The 20857-nt window shown below is 39.4% G+C and overlaps 1 protein-coding gene across 1 annotated transcript; it reads right to left on the bottom strand.

Moving 5' to 3' along the window:
* Positions 1-386: 386 nt before the first annotated feature.
* On the bottom strand, positions 387-20835 carry LOC139456400 (coiled-coil domain-containing protein 42 homolog). Its single transcript, XM_071238098.1, has 9 exons — positions 20673-20835; positions 18177-18282; positions 17871-17975; positions 16471-16556; positions 13125-13296; positions 12885-12959; positions 10550-10707; positions 8840-8924; positions 387-1488 (listed from the first exon to the last, which is right to left on the bottom strand). The coding sequence occupies exons 1-9, from the start codon at positions 20726-20728 to the stop codon at positions 1393-1395; spliced, it is 939 nt and encodes a 312-aa protein (XP_071094199.1). The 5' UTR covers positions 20729-20835; the 3' UTR covers positions 387-1392.
* Between the last annotated feature and the right edge of the window lie 22 nt (positions 20836-20857).

Below are 20857 nucleotides of genomic sequence, written 5' to 3'. Positions count from 1 at the left end.
CTCACTCACTCACTCTTAACTGATACATGCGGAATTATAGTTTCCACAAAATGTGTGAATGATACTGAATGGTGTAAGCACGGTTTCTTCAATATGACACTTCTAACTAACACAAACACACACACAGACCACAATTTCAGATGTTCCTAATTGTCAATGGTGACATGGGTTCGGTGTGTGTATGGTATAGTCTGCGTCCTGATATCGTACAATCACTCTATACGGATGAATGGCACAATATATACAACATGTTTTTTGTTTAATGGTTATTGTTACACAAATGTACAGTGAACATGAAACTCTTCACCTGTAGATCACTGGATCGAGTATGATTGGGCATATTTACCAAAGGCCCCTTGCTGATTGATGTGCCAGACAGTAATTATTTATGAGAGTTCCAGTTGAATAAGAAACAGACTATACTATATACTATATATCCAGTGCAAATAGGTCTCCAGTCTTCTAGGCTTGTTGACACCCCTGACTCAAGAGGATAGGGTGGTCAGGTGTCATGGCTAATTATGTGTCCTTGTGACACCATGACATGGATGTTTAGGCTTTCAGTCACTGGTTTCTGACTCAAATAGTTTTACGTTGTCAGGAATATTGCTAACTGCAGCATTAAATAATGAGTCAAGTATTGATGCAGGTCTTTAATGGTTACCATTTATGTCAATCCCCCCATTACCAATACGATCCTAAAAATCCGTGGATTACTGTCAGGGTGCATCTGGGTTTCCAACAAAAGATCACAGGATCCTGTCACATCTGTTGTGGTGCCCAAGATACTCAAGCTATTTTACGTAACAGCTCATTTCACTAAAAGATATTATATAACTCTTAGTCTTCAAATAGTTTATGTACAACAATATGAGTCATAAATATTTATATAAAACAAAAATCAATTAGAATATACAAACAGAACATATATCAATCTGTACAAGTAGTGTGTGATGATGGGTAGTCTGACTCAGACTGGTGAAGCAGATATGTCTGTACATCATCATGCAAAGTATTGAAGTATTGCAAACATCTCAAGATCATGTTCAGACAGCCTCAGTTGCTGAACAGGCAATATTGTGAGAAGTGAATTGGACAGGAAACCCGTTGATGTGTACATGGAACCCCTTTATAAGCAGAATGAAAAAACAATGGTAATCCAAACACAAAGATAATTTTCTTATAAGAAATACTTCTTAATAATAAATGCTTATGGTTGCATATAAGAATGACAATTAATCTATTTCAGTTTGTCCTTAATATTATTTTTACTTTAGTCCATGTATCAGTTTAACATTGATTTCCTCTTCAATAGTACCACATAAAAGTATGCAGCACCCAACTGTTGATTTGTTTACATAATATGTCCTGACAATACAAGGAGGAGGTGGTTCAGCTGGAGGAAGGAGGGATGATGGATGCACCAGACAGGTCCATACGGCGAATCTCGGCTGTAATCTGGTTCAGATCTTGAAGGAACACTTGGATCTGGGGAGATATGGTGACATATATAAAGGCAGGGAAAAAGAACAATCATCAGAAACAGGTGATCACGATCGCAGTGATCATGATGCTGAACTGTTCGGCATCTGGGTGTGTGGGTCATCTGTCTGCCATCACTACTCGGGGATCTGGACAGTACATAATGATACAAATTAGGGTCGGTTGATTGTCTTGCTGGACAAGTTTTATCTCTGTGTTCACAACATCAATATTGCTAGAACCTGTGTTTCCACACTAGCAAACGCGTTGCACTGAGAGGCTAAAGCCAAGAGTTGTGTGACTCTTGTTATGTGCGGGACATCAAGTCAGTATCACGTGTACCTGGTACACAAAACTATTAATGAATGTCTGTTGATATTTTGCCAGTAAGGAAACACAGATTACTGAAAATTTGAAACACTGTCAAGTCCCCACAACACATTCCTCCAGGTGAAGCACCAAATCATAAGGACAGATATTATAACATGCAGTCAAAAGGGTTACATGTACTTTCTAAGTGCTTTAATCATCATTTTCTCCTGGAAAAAAATTGAAATGTTGAAAGACTTGAGAATGTTTGAAATCTCAAGCTCTGCTATATCATTGATGAAGGGCTTGTTCGCCATGTGAGTGGCAGCGGCTAGGGCTTGTCAGAGGCTGCATTCAGGTCAAGCAGCTAACTAGATGATGGGGCAAAGAGGGAGGCGTTGGTTGTGTCCCCTTTCTTCAGCTCCAGCACAATGTCAGTGAGGTCCTCCAGGAACATCTGGATCTGCAACACATGACACATAGCATCACTCAAACTGCCAGCTGAATGTGTACTATCCATGGATCTCTAGTTTTCATATATTTATCAAGCTAGCATGTGCTGCCTTTGGTGCCCATACATTTAAGACTTCTTTAGACCCAAAATATACATAGGCAGTGATCACACAAATTCAAATTGTATACTGAAGTTTTATCTAGACAGAACAAATTATGCAAATCACACCCATCTTAATGTGGACAGTCAGCATCTATCAGTTGAATGAAGTCACCCAAGGACAAGTGATACAGCACACATACACAGAACAAGCACAGTGGCTGATATACAAACTTGAACCTACCTGACGTGAGCATGGACTGGACAGGTTGTCCCCGCCACATTCAGCCAATCTGTGTCTCCCTCCCAACCTAGCTGGGACAACCACTTGCCCCCAAACAGAGTTTAGTTCTATGATGCGTATATGAGGGTTACTGGGCCCTACATGATGCTACACTGGCTTGTCAATGATGTTACTATAATCTACTTGAGGTTACAGTGATCTACTTTGTGTCCCAGTGATCTACAGTGTGTTGCAGCGATCTACTTCATGTAACAGTAATCTACTTCATGTAACACGATCTACTTCATGCTACAGAGATCTACTTCATGCTACACGAATCTACTTCATGTTACGGCGATGTACTTCATAACGCAGTAATTCACTTTATGTTACAATGACACACTTTGTGTTACAGCAATCTACTTCATGTTACAGTGACATACTTTATGTTACAGCAATCTACTTCATGTTACAGAGACATACTTTGTGTTACAGCAATCTACTTCATGTTACAGTGACATACTTTATGTTACAGCAATCTACTTCATGTTACAGTGACATACTTTGTGTTACAGCAATCTACTTCATGTTACAGAGACATACTTTGTGTTACAGCAATCTATTCCTGTTACAGAGACATACTTTATGTTACAGCAATCTACTTCATGTTACAGAGACACACTTTGTGTTACAGCAATCTACTTCATGTTACAGTGACATACTTTATGTTACAGCAATCTACTTCATGTTACAGTGACATACTTTGTGTTACAGCAATCTACTTCATGTTACAGAGACATACTTTGTGTTACAGCAATCTATTCCTGTTACAGGGACATACTTTATGTTACAGCAATCTACTTCATGTTACAGTGACATACTTTGTGTTACAGCAATCTACTTTATGTTACAATGACACACTTTGTGTTACAGCAATCTACTTCATGTTACAGTGACATACTTTATGTTACAGCAATCTACTTCATGTTACAGAGACATACTTTGTGTAACAGCAATCTACTTTATGTTACAATGACACACTTTGTGTTACAGCAATCTACTTCATGTTACAGTGACATACTTTATGTTACAGCAATTTACTTCATGTTACAGAGACATACTTTGTGTTACAGCAATCTGTTCCTGTTACAGGGACATACTTTATGTTACAGCAATCTACTTCATGTTACAGTGACATACTTTGTGTTACAGCAATCTACTTCATGTAACACGATCTACTTCATGCTACAGAGATATACTTCATGCTACAAAGATCTACTTCATGTTACAGCTATTTACTTTGTTACGGCGATGTACTTCATAACGCAGTAATCTACTTCATGTTACAGTGACATACTTTGTGTTACAGCAATCTACTTCATGTTACAGTGACATACTTTATGTTACAGCAATCTACTTCATGTTACAGTTACATACTTTGTGTTACAGCAATCTACTTCATGTTACAGAGACATACTTTGTGTAACAGCAATCTACTTCATGTAACACGATCTACTTCATGCTACAGAGATCTACTTCATGCTACAGAGATCTACTTCATGTTACAGCTATTTACTTTGTTACGGCGATGTACTTCATAACGCAGTAATCTACTTCATGTTACAGTGACATACTTTGTGTTACAGCAATCTACTTCATGTTACAGCTATTTACTTTGTTACGGCGATGTACTTCATAACGCAGTAATCTACTTCATGTTACAGAGACATACTTTATGTTACAGCAATCTACTTCATGTTACAGAGACACACTTTGTGTTACAGCAATCTACTTCATGTTACAGTGACATACTTTATGTTACAGCAATCTACTTCATGTTACAGTGACATACTTTGTGTTACAGCAATCTACTTCATGTTACAGAGACATACTTTGTGTTACAGCAATCTATTCCTGTTACAGGGACATACTTTATGTTACAGCAATCTACTTCATGTTACAGTGACATACTTTGTGTTACAGCAATCTACTTTATGTTACAATGACACACTTTGTGTTACAGCAATCTACTTCATGTTACAGTGACATACTTTATGTTACAGCAATCTACTTCATGTTACAGAGACATACTTTGTGTAACAGCAATCTACTTCATGTTTCAGTGACATACTTTGTGTTGCAGCAATCTACTTTATGTTACAATGACACACTTTGTGTTAAAGCAATCTACTTCATGTTACAGTGACATACTTTATGTTACAGCAATCTACTTCATGTTACAGAGACATACTTTGTGTTACAGCAATCTGTTCCTGTTACAGGGACATACTTTATGTTACAGCAATCTACTTCATGTTACAGTGACATACTTTGTGTTACAGCAATCTACTTCATGTAACACGATCTACTTCATGCTACAGAGATCTACTTCATGCTACAGAGATCTACTTCATGTTACAGCTATTTACTTTGTTACGGCGATGTACTTCATAACGCAGTAATCTACTTCATGTTACAGTGACATACTTTGTGTTACAGCAATCTACTTCATGTTACAGTGACATACTTTATGTTACAGCAATCTACTTCATGTTACAGTTACATACTTTGTGTTACAGCAATCTACTTCATGTTACAGTGACATACTTTGTGTTACAGCAATCTACTTCATGTTACAGTGACATACTTTGTGTAACAGTAATCTACTTCATGTAACACGATCTACTTCATGCTACAGAGATCTACTTCATGCTACAGAGATCTACTTCATGTTACAGCTATTTACTTTGTTACGGCGATGTACTTCATAACGCAGTAATCTACTTCATGTTACAGTGACATACTTTGTGTTACAGCAATCTACTTCATGTTACAGCTATTTACTTTGTTACGGCGATGTACTTCATAACGCAGTAATCTACTTCATGTTACAGAGACATACTTTGTGTTACAGCAATCTACTTCATGTTACAGCTATTTACTTTGTTACGGCGATGTACTTCATAACACAGTAATCTACTTCATGTTACAGTGACATACTTTGTGTTACAGCAATCTACTTCATGTTATAGCTATTTACTTTGTGTTACAGCAATCTACTTCATGTTACAGGGACATACTTTGTGTTACAGCAATCTACTTCATGTTACAGCTATTTACTTTGTGTTACAGCAATCTACTTCATGTTACAGTGACATACTTTGTGTTACAGCAATCTACTTCATGTTACAGTGACATACTTTGTGTTACAGCAATCTACTTCATGTTACAGTGACATACTTTGTGTTACAGCAATCTACTTCATGTTACAGTGACATACTTTGTGTTACAGCAGTCTACTTCATGTTACAGTGACATACTTTGTGTTACAGCAATCTACTTCATGTTACAGAGACATACTTTGTGTTACAGCAATCTACTTCATGTTACAGTGACATACTTTATGTTACAGCAGTCTACTTCATGTTACAGTGACATACTTTGTGTTACAGCAAATTACTTTGCGTTAAAGCAATGTACTTTGTGACACAGTGATCGACTTCAGGTTACAGTGATCTATTTCATGTTGCAGTGATATACTTCATGTTACAGTTGGTCTGTTATATAACACTCTACTATAGCAATCTATTTCTCTAGTTAGCTAGCATGTGACTACATATCATGTTAGGAGTTACCATATACATTTTGTAACATGTCAAGTGTATGACCATAATTCCTGCAGTCAACTTCAAACACAGGGTAACAAAGACTGACACACAACCTAATATACTGATGTCAGCATGACATGACACACAGGTCAACCACAGGGTGACAGACAACACTTTGCTGACACACATCAGAATATGCTGATGTCAGCATGACATGACACACAGGCCAACCACAGGGTGACAGACCTGTGAAGATCGGGGTAGAATAGGTCTTCAGCAACCCATACTTGCCGTAAATGGCAACTCTGCTTGTCGTAAGAGGCAACTAACAGGATCAGGTGATCAGGCTTGCTGACTTGGTTGATACATGTCATCGATCCCAATTGCGTGGATCGATGCTCATGACGTCAATCACTGGATTGTCTGGTCCAGACTCGATTATTTACACACCACCGTCATATAGCTGGAATATTGCTGAGTGCGGCGTTGAACAACAAACAAGCAACAGGGTGACAAAGACTAAACACTTTACTGACACACAGCAGAATATGCTGATATTGGTATGACATGACACACAGGCCAACCACAGGGTGACAGACAACACTTTACTGACACACAGCAGAATATGCTGATGTCAGCATGACATGACACACAGGCCAACCACAGGGTGACAGACAACACTTTACTGACACACATGACACACAGCAGAATATGCTGATATTGGTATGACATGACACACAGGCCAACCACAGGGTGACAGACAACACTTTACTGACACACATGACACACAGCAGAATATGCTGATGTCAGTATGATATAAGGAGTCACAAATAAGATGACCAGTGGTCACAAGATCAACATAACAGTTGCCATTACTCTCTTGCAGGTCATATGCATGTTGACAATACACAGGTATAGCTGACCACATGTGGATTGTCCCCAGTGACTCTGTGGCAGTACCCTTGTCCACAGTACCCTTGGCATGTCTTAAAGATCTGGTGGAGACAGTGTGTCACCTGGCTGTGTGTGATCATGCCCCTTGGATGTTGGTTAGAAACACCACTTTGTCTGACATATTTCTCACTGGTGTGAAACAACAATCAATCAACCAAATGGTCACCCTCAAAGACGCAAGTCCATAGTAAATCTGCAATGCCAACAGTGCCCAGAAAAAAACAAAAAATCTCACTCACATCTTGAATGAAAGATTGGGATTTGAATTTCAAAATGACTGAGCAAGTGTTTCCAATGATATTGCGGTACTATTCTGTGAACTAGTTAGTTCGGTGACTGTTATTTGCTATGAGAGTGCTGTTATTAGAGTGGACAAAGAGACTGCAGTGTGAGTGATAGGTCTGTGATGGAGGAGGATCTGTGTAAGGGCAAGTGGCTAGGTTCTGCTGGTTTTCTTGGCAAGAGAATTGTGGCCTTATCATTCCTAGCAGAGTAACCTTATATATTAGCACAGTCCACATTAGGATTTTGAACAAGAATTATTCCAGGGCTATGATACATATTTTTATCTTTTGCCAAGAAAACACTGCAGATGGTTACATGTGAAGAAGTTGTTTAGTGATGTTTGAAGACTGAAAATAAACTGAAAGGGAGGTTAGAGAAAAACATATGTGATAAGTGATCTGAAATAAACTCAAAGTCAGTGAAATAATCAATCAATAACTGAAATAGAAAACAAATGTGAGTGATTAGTGAAATATATATCATTATATAAACAATAACTGAGTCATTTCAAACAGTTGTAGGTTTAATCATACGGAACGACAATGTTTATTTCTATACCTTTCATAAAACATATCAGTTCTTAATCATTAAATTGTTAAAGGCTGAAATATGGTGAAACCTGTTGATTTACCTTGATTTAGAACATGTTCATAAACATGATGTTGAATTCTAAATGAATATTCATGACCCTGAATGATGACTAGCACATGACACCACTCAGAATAGCTAGGTTGTATATGATACAACTGACTAGCAGAGTCTACAACCCTGTGTTCAGTAGCACAGACAGCAAGCAAACATTTAATGTTTTGTTCAAATAGTTCCTTAAAGTGATGTCAGCAAGTGTCTGAGATTGATATTTATTGCTAACTTTTACATGCTAGTTACAAAAGTTATTGCGAATGAGAATTCTTATTCCAACTTATATTTAGTTACATTTACTGTATGAAGTGCATGTGTATGTGTCATAGATGCTGTCCAGCTATTGTTATGGGCACAACTTTCAGCAAATCAGATCTCTGGTTAGTCTCTTTGTGGGTGGTGTGTTCACAATATCCTTTAGTGGGGACCTTCAGTTGACCGGTTACATTCAGAAATCACTACAGAACATTTGGTACCACTGACCACGGAGCGATGTAGACAATTAGAGCAACTTTCCACGCACAACCAACTTGCTCAAACAGAAAAATGTAAATATACAGCCACTTTCTTTAACTGGCTGGAAATCTCTTAACCTGTTCTCAGGCTAAATGTCTCTCTGCTACCCTACAGTTTTCATGGGAAAAAGACAAAGTTACAAGGCTTGATGGTTAACAGAAAGTCATGATCAATGAAAGTGAGAGCAGAGACAAGATATGTAGAGAGAGCTTTCCATGGGACTGGCCAGCAATCGTGTGAGACACCAGGTGTCTGTGTGCGCCGTACCTGTGATAACTGCTCTGCAGTGTCCTCAACCTGGGCAGACTGCTTCTGGTGTCTCTTCACCAGCTGGTACAGGTTGTGTGTTGCCCTGGCAACAGAGATAGTGTCATAGCAATGAATATATGATACATGAATTCCACCAAATAATCATGACAATACTGTACAATGAAGACAGAGTTTGACTTGTAGATTTCAATTTCTGTTATAGTTCAATGAGTCATCACTTGCTTGATAAAGGTACAAGCATCTCTACTGAAACTTTGCATTGGCCTATAAATGAAGAAGGTGAAATCCATAGGTCAACTTGTCTTCACTGATACTTCAGCTTCCAAAATCCCACTTAAGATACAATATTAGTAAAAATCTAAATATTTTTTACATTTGTATACATATCCTGCATTACTACGTTAAAGTCCCACCCGTCACTGACTTGCATCCCCACTTTGCCTTAGTAACCTCAAAACCTCGGGCGACAGGCAGTGATGTGAAGAGGTGACCTGTGACGTCATCAAGGTCACAGGACCGCGGCGGTAGTTACCAAAAGTGGGACTACGAACAACAGTTATATTTCTTTACCCAGGACCATCGCTGTTAAGCTGTCCCATTTTTTGTCGTAAGGTAAGTAGAGAATGCTTAAAGGAGTAATGCAGGACAAGTAAAAAATCTGTACATTTCACTGTTTTTATCTTGTTTATGAATATTAGTATATTAGTATTATAAAGTAGTACAGTTATAGTGAGTAAAGCATAAACATGGATATTATTACTATTGTTATGTGGCAGTTCAGATTGTTATAAGATTATTGGTAGTACTTGTCAGTGGTAGGAAATGGCTTAAACACTCGTAAAATGTTGAGTGCTGCGGTGGACAGATTTAGTAGAAAGAGTGATTTTGAGTTGCCTCCCTTGGTTGTTGTCTGTACCTGTATACGAGCGAGGGCAGTTCAAGGCCTTTTATGACCCTACTTGCATCTTATCTACTTGTCAAGTGCAGATTGGATACCTAATATAAAACACTGAATTCCTGACAGCTTCCAACACTAACAGATTCAAGAACAGAGACAGGCCTCTTACAAGACATTTGGCAGTGACTTAAATCTGGACATTCTTAAGTGCACTAACCTACAATTGGGCTTGTTACTTATTGCTGCTTCCAACTATTTGACCCATTGCCTTTTGTGATTGTAAACCTAAAACTACATGTTTTAATATAATTTGTTCAATACTCATTGATATTGTGTAGTGGCAAGCTGGGTGGGTGGGTGGGAAAGCGATTAGATACAGCGAAACACATGTGTACTTGAAGAGAGATGGTGTGCGAATGATGGACTATAGGATGTAACAAAGGAGGGATGACGCTTGCGCGAGGTTATTGCCCCGGGCACGGTGCAGGGTGCTGACCCGGGGATGATTCAGTTACAAGAGGTGATTAGGTTACGGGCGTAATTAGCCAATGGTTTGGATACGCGCAATAAAGTCATTTATTAGTTAGTACTAAATCTGAATATTGTGTGGTCATTTACTGGTTTTATAATTATGTTCTGTAGGACCCATTGCACTTCAACTTGGAAATCACCTTGTAGCACTATTCATAAAGCTCTGAATTCAGATCCTTAAGTTGTAAAAGGAAAGATGATGAACAAGACTTACGGTGAAAAATCCCTCCAACCTCCAACAGAATATGAAGTGAACACAGATTCTAATCTACACTTACATCTTAATTCTGCCAAGTAGTAGCGTCTTGGTTGCAGCAGTGTTCTTGATGTGTGTCCACTTTGACTCCCATTTGACCGCAGCACTCTGTGCTTTGTCCAGCCGTGTCTGGAGTCCAGACAGCTGGTTGTTGTAGCCCAGGATCTCGTTGTCCTTCTCCTGCAACAGTCAGTGACAATGTTAATGGCCACACACGATCTCTGCTGGTACCACTGGTCCTGCCCAGTCACCTGTCAGCTGCCTGCAAGCTGGATTGAAATATTTTCTCTGACCAGGGGAGTCAAGTGGGAAAATGGATGATTAACCTTCAGGCTCACTTGTTAACATAAACATACATGCTGTTGTTTAAATTGACCTGTGGGGATCAGGGGTAGAATAGGTCTTTAGCGACCCATGCTTGCTGTAAAAGGTGACTATGCTTGTTGTATGAGGCGATTAACGGGATCTTGTGGTCAGGCTCACTGACTTGGTTGATGCATTTTACCGTATCTCAATTGCATGGATCCATACTCATGAAGTCAATCACTGGATTGTCTGTTCCAGACTCAATTATTTACAGACTGCCATCATATAGCTGAAACATTGCTGACTATGGCATTAAACAACAAACAAACAAATCTTGTTTCAATTTGTCATAACTAACAAGGGATTAGATTTTCACTATCAGGGTATGGATTAGATTTTTCACAATCAGGGCTTGAAAGATGAGCTATGCCTAACTTGCTGACCTGACTGACCAACTACATTTATATGTATAAATAAACTTAACAATCGACTCACACAATTATCTGGTTGGAAGTAATCACAATTTATCTGACCCATTTTTGTTTGTTGGAATGTTTCCTCTTACCTTGTTATCTGAGAGTGGTGCAAAATCGGGGTGATTAAATGTCACTTTATTGAGAAAATAGAATAATTGAGTTACATCTGAAAGAAAACTTGGCCTAGTGACTGACAGAACAACCTGCCTCCATGTACTTGAGCAGTGACTGACAGAACAACCTACCTCCATGTACTTGAGCAGTGTCTGACAGAACAACCTACCTCCATATACTTGAGCAGTGTCTGACAGAACAACCTACCTCCATATACTTGAGCAGTGACTGACAGAACAACCTACCTCCATGTACTTGAGCAGTGTCTGACAGAACAACCTACCTCCATATACTTGAGCTGTGACTGACAGAACAACCTACCTCCATATACTTGAGCAGTGACTGACAGAACAACCTACCTCCATGTACTTGAGCAGTATCTGACAGAACAACCTACCTCCATGTACTTGAGCAGTGTCTGACAGAACAACCTACCTCCATATACTTGAGCAGTGTCTGACAGAACAACCTACCTCCATATACTTGAGCAGTGACTGACAGAACAACCTACCTCCATGTACTTGAGCAGTGTCTGACAGAACAACCTACCTCCATATACTTGAGCAGTGTCTGACAGAACAACCTACCTCCATATACTTGAGCAGTGACTGACAGAACAACCTACCTCCATGTACTTGAGCTGTGTCTGACAGAACAACCTACCTCCATATACTTGAGCAGTGTCTGACAGAACAACCTACCTCCATATACTTGAGCTGTGTCTGACAGAACAAACTACCTCCATGTACTTGAGCTGTGTCTGACAGAACAACCTACCTCCATATACTTGAGCAGTGACTGACAGAACAACCTACCTCCATATACTTGAGCTGTGACTGACAGAACAACCTACCTCCATATACTTGAGCAGTGTCTGACAGAACAACCTACCTCCATATACTTGAGCTGTGTCTGACAGAACAACCTACCTCCATATACTTGAGCAGTGTCTGACAGAACAACCTACCTCCATATACTTGAGCAGTGACTGACAGAACAACCTACCTCCATGTACTTGAGCAGTGACTGACAGAACAACCTACCTCCATGTACTTGAGCTGTGTCTGACAGAACAACCTACCTCCATATACTTGAGCAGTGTCTGACAGAACAACCTACCTCCATGTACTTGAGCAGTGTCTGACAGAACAACCTACCTCCATGTACTTGAGCAGTGTCTGACAGAACAACCTACCTCCATATACTTGAGCTGTGTCTGACAGAACAACCTACCTCCATGTACTTGAGCAGTGTCTGACAGAACAACCTACCTCCATATACTTGAGCAGTGTCTGACAGAACAACCTACCTCCATGTACTTGAGCAGTGACTGACAGAACAACCTACCTCCATATACTTGAGCAGTGTCTGACAGAACAACCTACCTCCATGTACTTGAGCTGTGTCTGACAGAACAACCTACCTCCATATACTTGAGCAGTGACTGACAGAACAACCTACCTCCATATACTTGAGCAGTGTCTGCCTCTGCTTCTCTATCACCTCCTGGTTCTTCTGTTCTCGTTCCAGCAAGTCCTGCACACAAACATGCATGGCTGTATCTGCATTATGATGTATATTTTCTTCAGCAGGTTAAATAACAATTACAGGAGTTCACATTGGCTTTCAAGTAATCTCAATGACACAAAGTTATGATTATTCACAAATATTAATCATAAAGTGGTGAAAGTGTTCAGTTACCTCATGTGTGGCAGTGAGTGTGTCATGACGTGCAATGATGTCACGCATCTCATGGAACTCCTCTCCTGCTTCCAGCACCTTCTCCATGAACTTGTGGTAGATGGTGTACCTCTCTAGCTTCTGTTGTAGCTTGTTTTTGTCCTTGGCCACCACTGATGTGTCTTCCTTTAACCTGCACAAACACTTACATTGTACTGCATTTATAAGTTCTGTAGGAGCTTTATCATAGTGAGTGAGTATATATTCAATAAATCAGAATATTTATTATCGGTATATCAGTACTTATCCTGATACAACCTATTGCAAATTCCCTCGCTTTTGATCCCATAACATTGACCAAAAACCTGCCTCTCCGCTAGAGGGCACTTCTCCACCAGGTTACTGATCTGAGTTACCGCCCTTTGAACCCTCTCTTTGTTCTCATCTGAAGACTGCTAAAATTGTTCAGACTGGGGAATGCAGGGTGGGTTTTCGATTTGTTGTATCAGGATAAGCATGCTAGTATAATAACTATGCTCATTTACATTGATTATTTCTAATCCTGATACTACCATGAAGATCCAGCGTAGAATAGGTCTTCAGCAACCCATGCTTGCCGTAAAAGGTGACTATGCTTGTCATAAGAGGCGACTAACGGGATTGTGTGGTCAAGCTTGCTGACTTGGTTGACTCGATTATTTACAGACCGCCGTCATATGGACAGAATATTGCTGAGTGCAGCGTTAAACAACAAACAAACAACCAAAGCTATTGCAAACTTATCCAATAGTTGGCGTTGTCGTCTGTAGTTTGTGATGCTGATGTTGGTAAACTGGACTAGATTATGTCATGGACTAGAGTCTGGCTCCTCGAGTGCCTCATCTTTACAAATCCTGTTTCACCTGTCACATCCTTCCTCTAACATTAAGTTGTTGCAAATCACAACATGAGCCCAACAATCCTTCAGAATATTTGTTATGATACAGTATGCTAAAGACAAAAGATCTGATAACCTTCAACTTCAAGGTTATTTCAAGTTGTGTGCAGGTTACATGACCAACTGCTTAGCTAATATGAGTGGTCCCAGGAATGCAGCCAGTCTGAACCAGTGGTTCTCTTGATGCACATACTGAATTTTTAGCAATGAAGTCCCACATCAGACTTAGATGAACAGTCACATGAGGTCTTTGGTCAACCTGCACCTGCTTAATGTTGAACGCATACACATCACCAGCGTGCAGCATGCAGCTGTGATCAAGGTAGTAAGTTCAGGGCTCGAAAAATTTCTTAAACCCAACTTGTCCTGCAGGGTAAGTAGATATTATTTTGTACTCGTCATTCAATATTTTCACTTCATGATGGAGAGGGCTGACAGTCATTTTATAAACAGTGTCAATAGTGGCATAAATCCTTTTTAATTTGAATATTTCTTTTCTCATTTTTTTAAATAAACTGAATTTCTGTTTCTTGCAATGAATGAAACCCAATCAGCAAACTCTGTTATTTTAGGAGAATAGTTTGTAATTCATAATGTTTTGAACTACAAACATGGTTACTCTTTTCATGTTGATGCCATGATCTGAGTTGCTAGACAAGCTTCAGCTTCTTGTGTCTTATGGTTCAGTTTACTGCCATGAACAAATCGGCCTACCTTTTGAATACAGTACCACAAACTTTTCAAACACGTGACAATACCCTATGACGTAATTTGTAGTATTTTGTTGCCAGTCACACTGGCGAAACCATGCCCTGTGACGTCAGGGGTCATCAAGTGTGCATAAGCTCCTCCCAGTGATCTATCATCTCTACACAAAATGTCATTAAATACGCCAAGTGCTGTGGAGAGTTTTGAATAATTGTTTACTGAATATAGCCTGTGGAGGCGCATTTTATAGCAAGTGCTAGTTTACGAAAGTACTTATATTTTTTATATATTTTTTATTTCGTTTTTCTCATAGTTCAAGTGGCTAAAAGGGTTATAAATGGGAACTAATATACATATATTATTTTTTCGGTGCATTAATTTTCATTATCATGCACAAGAATGTAGTTTATTAGGGATATTACATTGGCGCTTAACACATTCAAATATCGTTAGTGTTAGGGTAGGTTACCCCGAACTCTATCCTTAGCCCTTGGATCCCCTTAAAGATCAATCGCCCCTTTTTGATCATTAGGGTTAGGTACCCATTTAGTGGCTATTAGATTACCCGAATTCTGTCATTAGCCCTTGAATCCCCTTTACGATCAATCATCCCTTCACGATCATTAGGGTTCGGTAAATCTACCCGTTTAGTTTCTATTATAGATTCTATAGCGGCTCCTAATATTCTTCACACAAAAAGATTGAGTAAAAAGAATGAAATGGTTTTGTGTCAAATACTTTGGCTACTTGAAACTGTCCTGGAACATTCACACAAGCCACTTTCACCGGCTACATTTTTTCAGTACTGATTCAAAAGCGAACTCACCGTTTTGTCGTCACTAGCCATGCACATGCCTCCCTCATTCCTTACTATTATCCACATCATCCTTACAGTGTTCCCTACCACACTTTTCTGTCACAAAATCCACCTGACGAATTATTAAATAACACATCATTCATGCGTACTCGCGAGTTCGACGTCTGACGTCTGACGCCTGGAGCCGTTTTCAGTTCGCGCCATATCGGATCATTCCTCGCCACTCGGTATCTTGTAGAATACGGAATGGGACGAGTGGGCCAAATGGCATCGGGATCATTCATAAGTGTCGATAGACTAAAGTCACAAGACACCATGCCTACCCGTAACCTTCGTAAGGGTCCGTCACCTATTCGACCCTTTTTGTTCAGTTCCGTAACGTCGTAGACATGACTAGGTAACTTTGCACTTTGTTTCACAGTGTGGACGTAGCTCAGTTGGTTAGCTGTTGGGCTAACAATCAGAGTTCGCGTCTGATGGATTCTCATAAAGACTGGTTGCTTGTCTTTGAGACATGTGACCTACGGCAGAGACAATCCTCACGAGAAGTTGTGGTACTGTATTCTAAAGGTGCTCCAACAAATCAAATAGGAGTCCACTGAGCTTCAACATAGCCTGAAGGTTCAATTTTGAGCATAATCAGAGACCATATATCGATATATGATCTCTGGTTGAATATTCTTGAGTTGAGAGCTATGTCTAATAAAAGTTACAAACCACACATTATATGGTCAAACATTCCTGGGAAACTGATTGAAAGACTACATTTATAAGTATGTTACAAATACTTCTCACTTCTTTGTCCCATGAGCATATAACTTGTAAGTACTGTGATCCTGTTGTAAAAATGCCTTCAAAAGTCACATCCCATGATACTGTCACCAGAATCAAGAAGTGAGTCTCACCGCTCTATCTCTTTATCTTTCTGTTTCTTCATGTCCCTTTCATCATTCGCCTTCTTTACAGCTCGAGCTCGTTTGGAATCATTTTCCTGTTTGGACATGAGCATCAAGTTGAGGTTATCTTACACCAACACTGTTAGTGTAGACAAATTGAACTAGGTAAACAAGAAAACATCTAAAACATTGTACTTCATTGTACCACTCCAATCTGGTTAGTAACATAACTGGTTGGCACTGCATGTAGCACACCTGGATATGTAGTGCACAGTTTATTATGTCAACAAAGACAGACACTTAAATAGTTGCTGTCAGCACTTAATATTTTCTGCATAAAGTCTGACGACTAAAAACTAAGCATATTAAATGATGACATTATAAGGAGAAACATACATGCCAAAGTTCTTGGACCTATTCCACAAAGCAATCGTTGCGCTAAGGTGATCGTAAATCACATACTTTCATATAGGATTATGACAGTCGTAGTGCTAAGATCGCTTTGTGGAATGGGGCCCAACTCTCTAAGTCTGGCTATTTCTGGGGAGAATTCACAGAGTCAAATAATCATTTTGAGAGAACTAACAGCATGGTCATTGTAAAGTCAAAACTAAAAATATCACCTTCAAAACGGAACATAACCGTTGAACCCCACTACTAACTACACATGTACTGTTATGACCATATTGAAAATCAGATTTGAACAAATTGGGTTTTCATCATGGGAACAAGCATGTGAAGTTTCAGCTTGATTGGTCAAGTAGTTTCTGAGGAGAAATGACAGACACTGGAACAAACACTGGAACCTCACTTGACTCTCCCTCACACCTATACAGGTCTATCATGATGCACACATATCAACAGGCTGCACCAATAAGCTCTGTTTATAAAACAATGCCTAGAATACAGTAAATAAATGCAATTGAAAGTGTAAATCATGATACCTCATCGTTTCTAGTGATGTTTTATTTTCACATTTTCATTGAGTAAGTTTGAGATCTACACAACAAGCAATGAAACTCCTACTACTGACATGATGCACAGTCTTGCAGTGCACATGTAAAGGGAAGTAACTGTTTGGTATATTGGATTGCAATATTTTCAATATTGCAGCATTTCACTGCTGAGGTCATGTGTTCAAGGAGTGGAATATTTACAGAAATGTTTTAAAAGTTGAAATAAAAAGCAAACATGCTGCAGACTTTATGATGACGCAGTGGTGCCTGAGGACCAAGATTAATTTTTTTGAGACTTTGATATGCAAATGTCTACCTTTCTAACCACACTTACTCGCTCCAAACTACAAAACCCTATAAAGCATTCCCAGTCAGTTGAATCTCCTCCCGTTACACAGCAAGGCAACAACGGGGGCTGAGTGTGTTGCAAACCAATGTACTGTCCATACTGACCTTAAGAAATTTGTCAAATTTTAACAAAGACTCTTTCAATTGGTACTCCTTTTTCTCTAACTCCTCTCGTCTCTGTTGTAAACTCTCCATCTTCATTTGAAACTCCTGAAAGAAATTTGTGTACATGGTATAATGTGATAATGCTGCTCTGTTAACAAGAAACGTTTATTTCAACAATTAATAAGATGAAAAAAAATGATTAATTACGAGAAGTCCTATAGACAATGGAATTAACTTTTCCCCCAACTGACCTCCTTTTGAACTAGAAGTCCCAGATAATAGAATAAACTCTTTTCCCCAACTGACCTCCTTTTGAGCTGCAAGAGCCTGCTCCACCTCTGCCATTTCCCTGCGTTTCTCCAGCAGCCGTGTGGCAGGAGTCAGGTGGTCATCCTCCCTCTCCGGCATCTTTCTGTATACACACACATCAACCAATAAGGACAACTGGACACATTAAGCATGCAAAACAGGTTTCACAACAGGTATATAACATAATTCATAGGGGTAGAAACTTTCATTAGTATGCCTATTCTAATGCATCAATATTTATGTAACAAATGTTATGTTTAGGATAACACTTTCTTTGTAAGGTACAGATTATCATACTTTTTTGGGTTGAGTCCAATCTGGGATTCGAACCCACATTGCCAGAGTGAAGCACCGAATCGCCAGCACACAAAGTCGGTGATCTTACCCACTCAGCCACCGAGGCTTCCACAAAATGAAAGTCTGAAAACATATAGTCTAGATCACAACCTTTGTGTACCCCCGGCAAGTGTAAATTGGCAAGGCTCCCATGGCCGAAAGCTATGAACACACGTATGCGATTTAGAAAGTGGTCAAATTTAACAATGGGCAGGTGGTTAGGAATATTGCTGAATGTACAGTTTCATCACCTGTTTTCATGAAACTTTGATATCACGCTGAGGCTCTATCTCTCAAATATTTTTTACAGCACCACCTGCTAGATTTGAATGAAACTTATACTTCAGAATATATCTAGTTACTGGTTCAAGTATAATAAACATGATATAAACCTTCAAAGAAATTATCAAGAGAGCTAAAATCTGACTGATAAGTGTTATTGCCATCTGTGAACTGGGGTATCCAGGGGTCGATTTAACTGTTGGCCCATTGGCCTATGGCCAGATAAAATTACAAAGGGCTTGCTGCAGTGTAGGTAGAATGGCCCATTTGGCAGTCAAAATTTGACCCCTTTCCTGTGTATGTTTAATCTTTTAGTTGGACACTGCTCAATGAGAAAATATTTAGGCGGGATGATGTCATGTGAATGGTTACCTCAAAGAAAGATATATGTTGATCATCTTGGTAGAATGACAACCGGCCACCATTTTGTAATATTGTGTACAACATCTTTATTGGCTCATTAATCACCACAAAATGAGGCAAATGGAAGCCAAGATGTAACCTCAGAGTGCAGGAAAGGGTGTTTTAGAGGTGTGGAGTCATAAGGTGGGCACTAGGTTACTACATGGCCTTAGGTTTGGCCACTTTGTGGCCTCCACCATTTAGTTGTAGGCCAGTTAGTTTGGAGAAGGGCCAGTAACTTTTAAAAGGAGCAAGCCCTGCTAGCTCAGGGTTAGAAATTAACACTAGCCCGCTAGCCCAGAGCTAGTACAAATTCCTGCAGGCTTGTACAATTTTTCTAATTTCAAAATTGTTTTAACATTACAAGGGCATTTTATCTTTACCCATGTTAGTAGAGCTTTTCAGTTTAGTTCTAACACTGTTAAGCTACATACAAATTTGTTGTTAAATCTACCACTGGTATCCTACTGTAAACTCAACATTCTCGTATGTTCCTTGAATGTTGCCTGTGGATTTAAGAAAACATGGAATTGTGAGGGAGGGAGTTTGGTTCAATGCCCCTTTGAACAGTATTTCAGTTTATCATGGTCTGTCAGCTTCATATGGAGCTTGAAGGAAAGCTTGAAGTTATGCAGGTCTTAGACATTTACCCCTTTGGTGTAACCCACAAGCATGGGTAATATGCTGACACACCTTGAAACATAATCGGGGCTAATCTGGGATTCTAACCCATGATCATAACAATGTGAGTTAGGGATGCAACTCTGCACAGACTGGTATTCCAAACAATGAGTTAGGGATGCAACTCTGCACAGACTGGTATTCCGAACAATGAGTTAGGGATGCAACTCTGCACAGACTGGTATTCCGAACAATGAGTTAGGGATGCAACTCTGCACAGACTGGTATTCCGAACAACGGTTATGGGCTGTACATCCGATTCCATCAGAATCATCATCTATGATCTATCTCTCACTTCAGTGGGATAAACATTTGAAACTGAAGAGACTTTACACAGCCTGTTGGAAGTACTTCCATACAATATTGTCCATCTGTTAGACATTCCAGAATGTTCTTTTGTTTATTATTTAAATTTTGAATGGAAACTTAAAAATATTTTTCAAAACGTAGTCTGGAATGGAAGTCACCAGTTTAAAACTAGTGCCTTCAAGCTCAAGAGGGCTGCTTTCTGATTGGTTTATGCTGACTTATTGTTTGTCATTTCATAAGTCAGCTGCGAAAGGTTGTTCTGATATGATCTGTAATGGGAAGTTCTCATATATATTTATGTAGTGGTAGTAAGCACTAAGAATTGATATTTGTTGGGCTTCATTGTATTTATTATGACATGACACTTTTGAAGATCTACATCTATGGCCTACATGCTGGTCAATTAATCAGGGTCATCTGCTTCTACAGACTCTGGTATTAACATCCACGCCATCCTTATCATAATGTCTTCTGAAAACTTACACGAGGAGCTTGTCCTCAAATGTTGTCCGAAAGTATTCTTCTAAGCTGACAGTCATCTTGGAGTGTCGCGGTAATCCTTCTTTCAACGCTAAAACTAACTAATGTCCAGCCCAAGTCAGCAGCAACACTCAACTTAGAGCACAGCAGCCATTAGTCAACAATGGCGAAGTTGCTAAGTGATAGCC

The sequence above is a fragment of the Haliotis cracherodii genome, unplaced genomic scaffold (assembly GCF_022045235.1).
Source record: "Haliotis cracherodii isolate W230 unplaced genomic scaffold, xgHalCrac1.p SCAF_11, whole genome shotgun sequence".
In the NCBI taxonomy this organism is placed as follows: Eukaryota; Metazoa; Mollusca; class Gastropoda; order Lepetellida; family Haliotidae; genus Haliotis; species Haliotis cracherodii.
The sequence above is the reverse complement of the archived record's forward strand: the minus strand, read 5'-3'. Positions and strand labels throughout refer to the sequence as shown.

Bases quoted from the DNA above. Each gene is read 5' to 3' on its own strand.
- LOC139456400 (XM_071238098.1), bottom strand. From the start codon at position 20,728: ATGACTGTCAGCTTAGAAGAATACTTTCGGACAACATTTGAGGACAAG. The intron at 17,976-18,176 runs GTCAGTTGGGGA...AATTTCTTTCAG, and splicing joins CTCTTGCAGCTCAAAAGGAG to GAGTTTCAAATGAAGATGGA. The intron at 8,925-10,549 runs GTAAGTGTAGAT...CTCTGTTGCCAG, and splicing joins CTACTTGGCAGAATTAAGAT to GGCAACACACAACCTGTACC.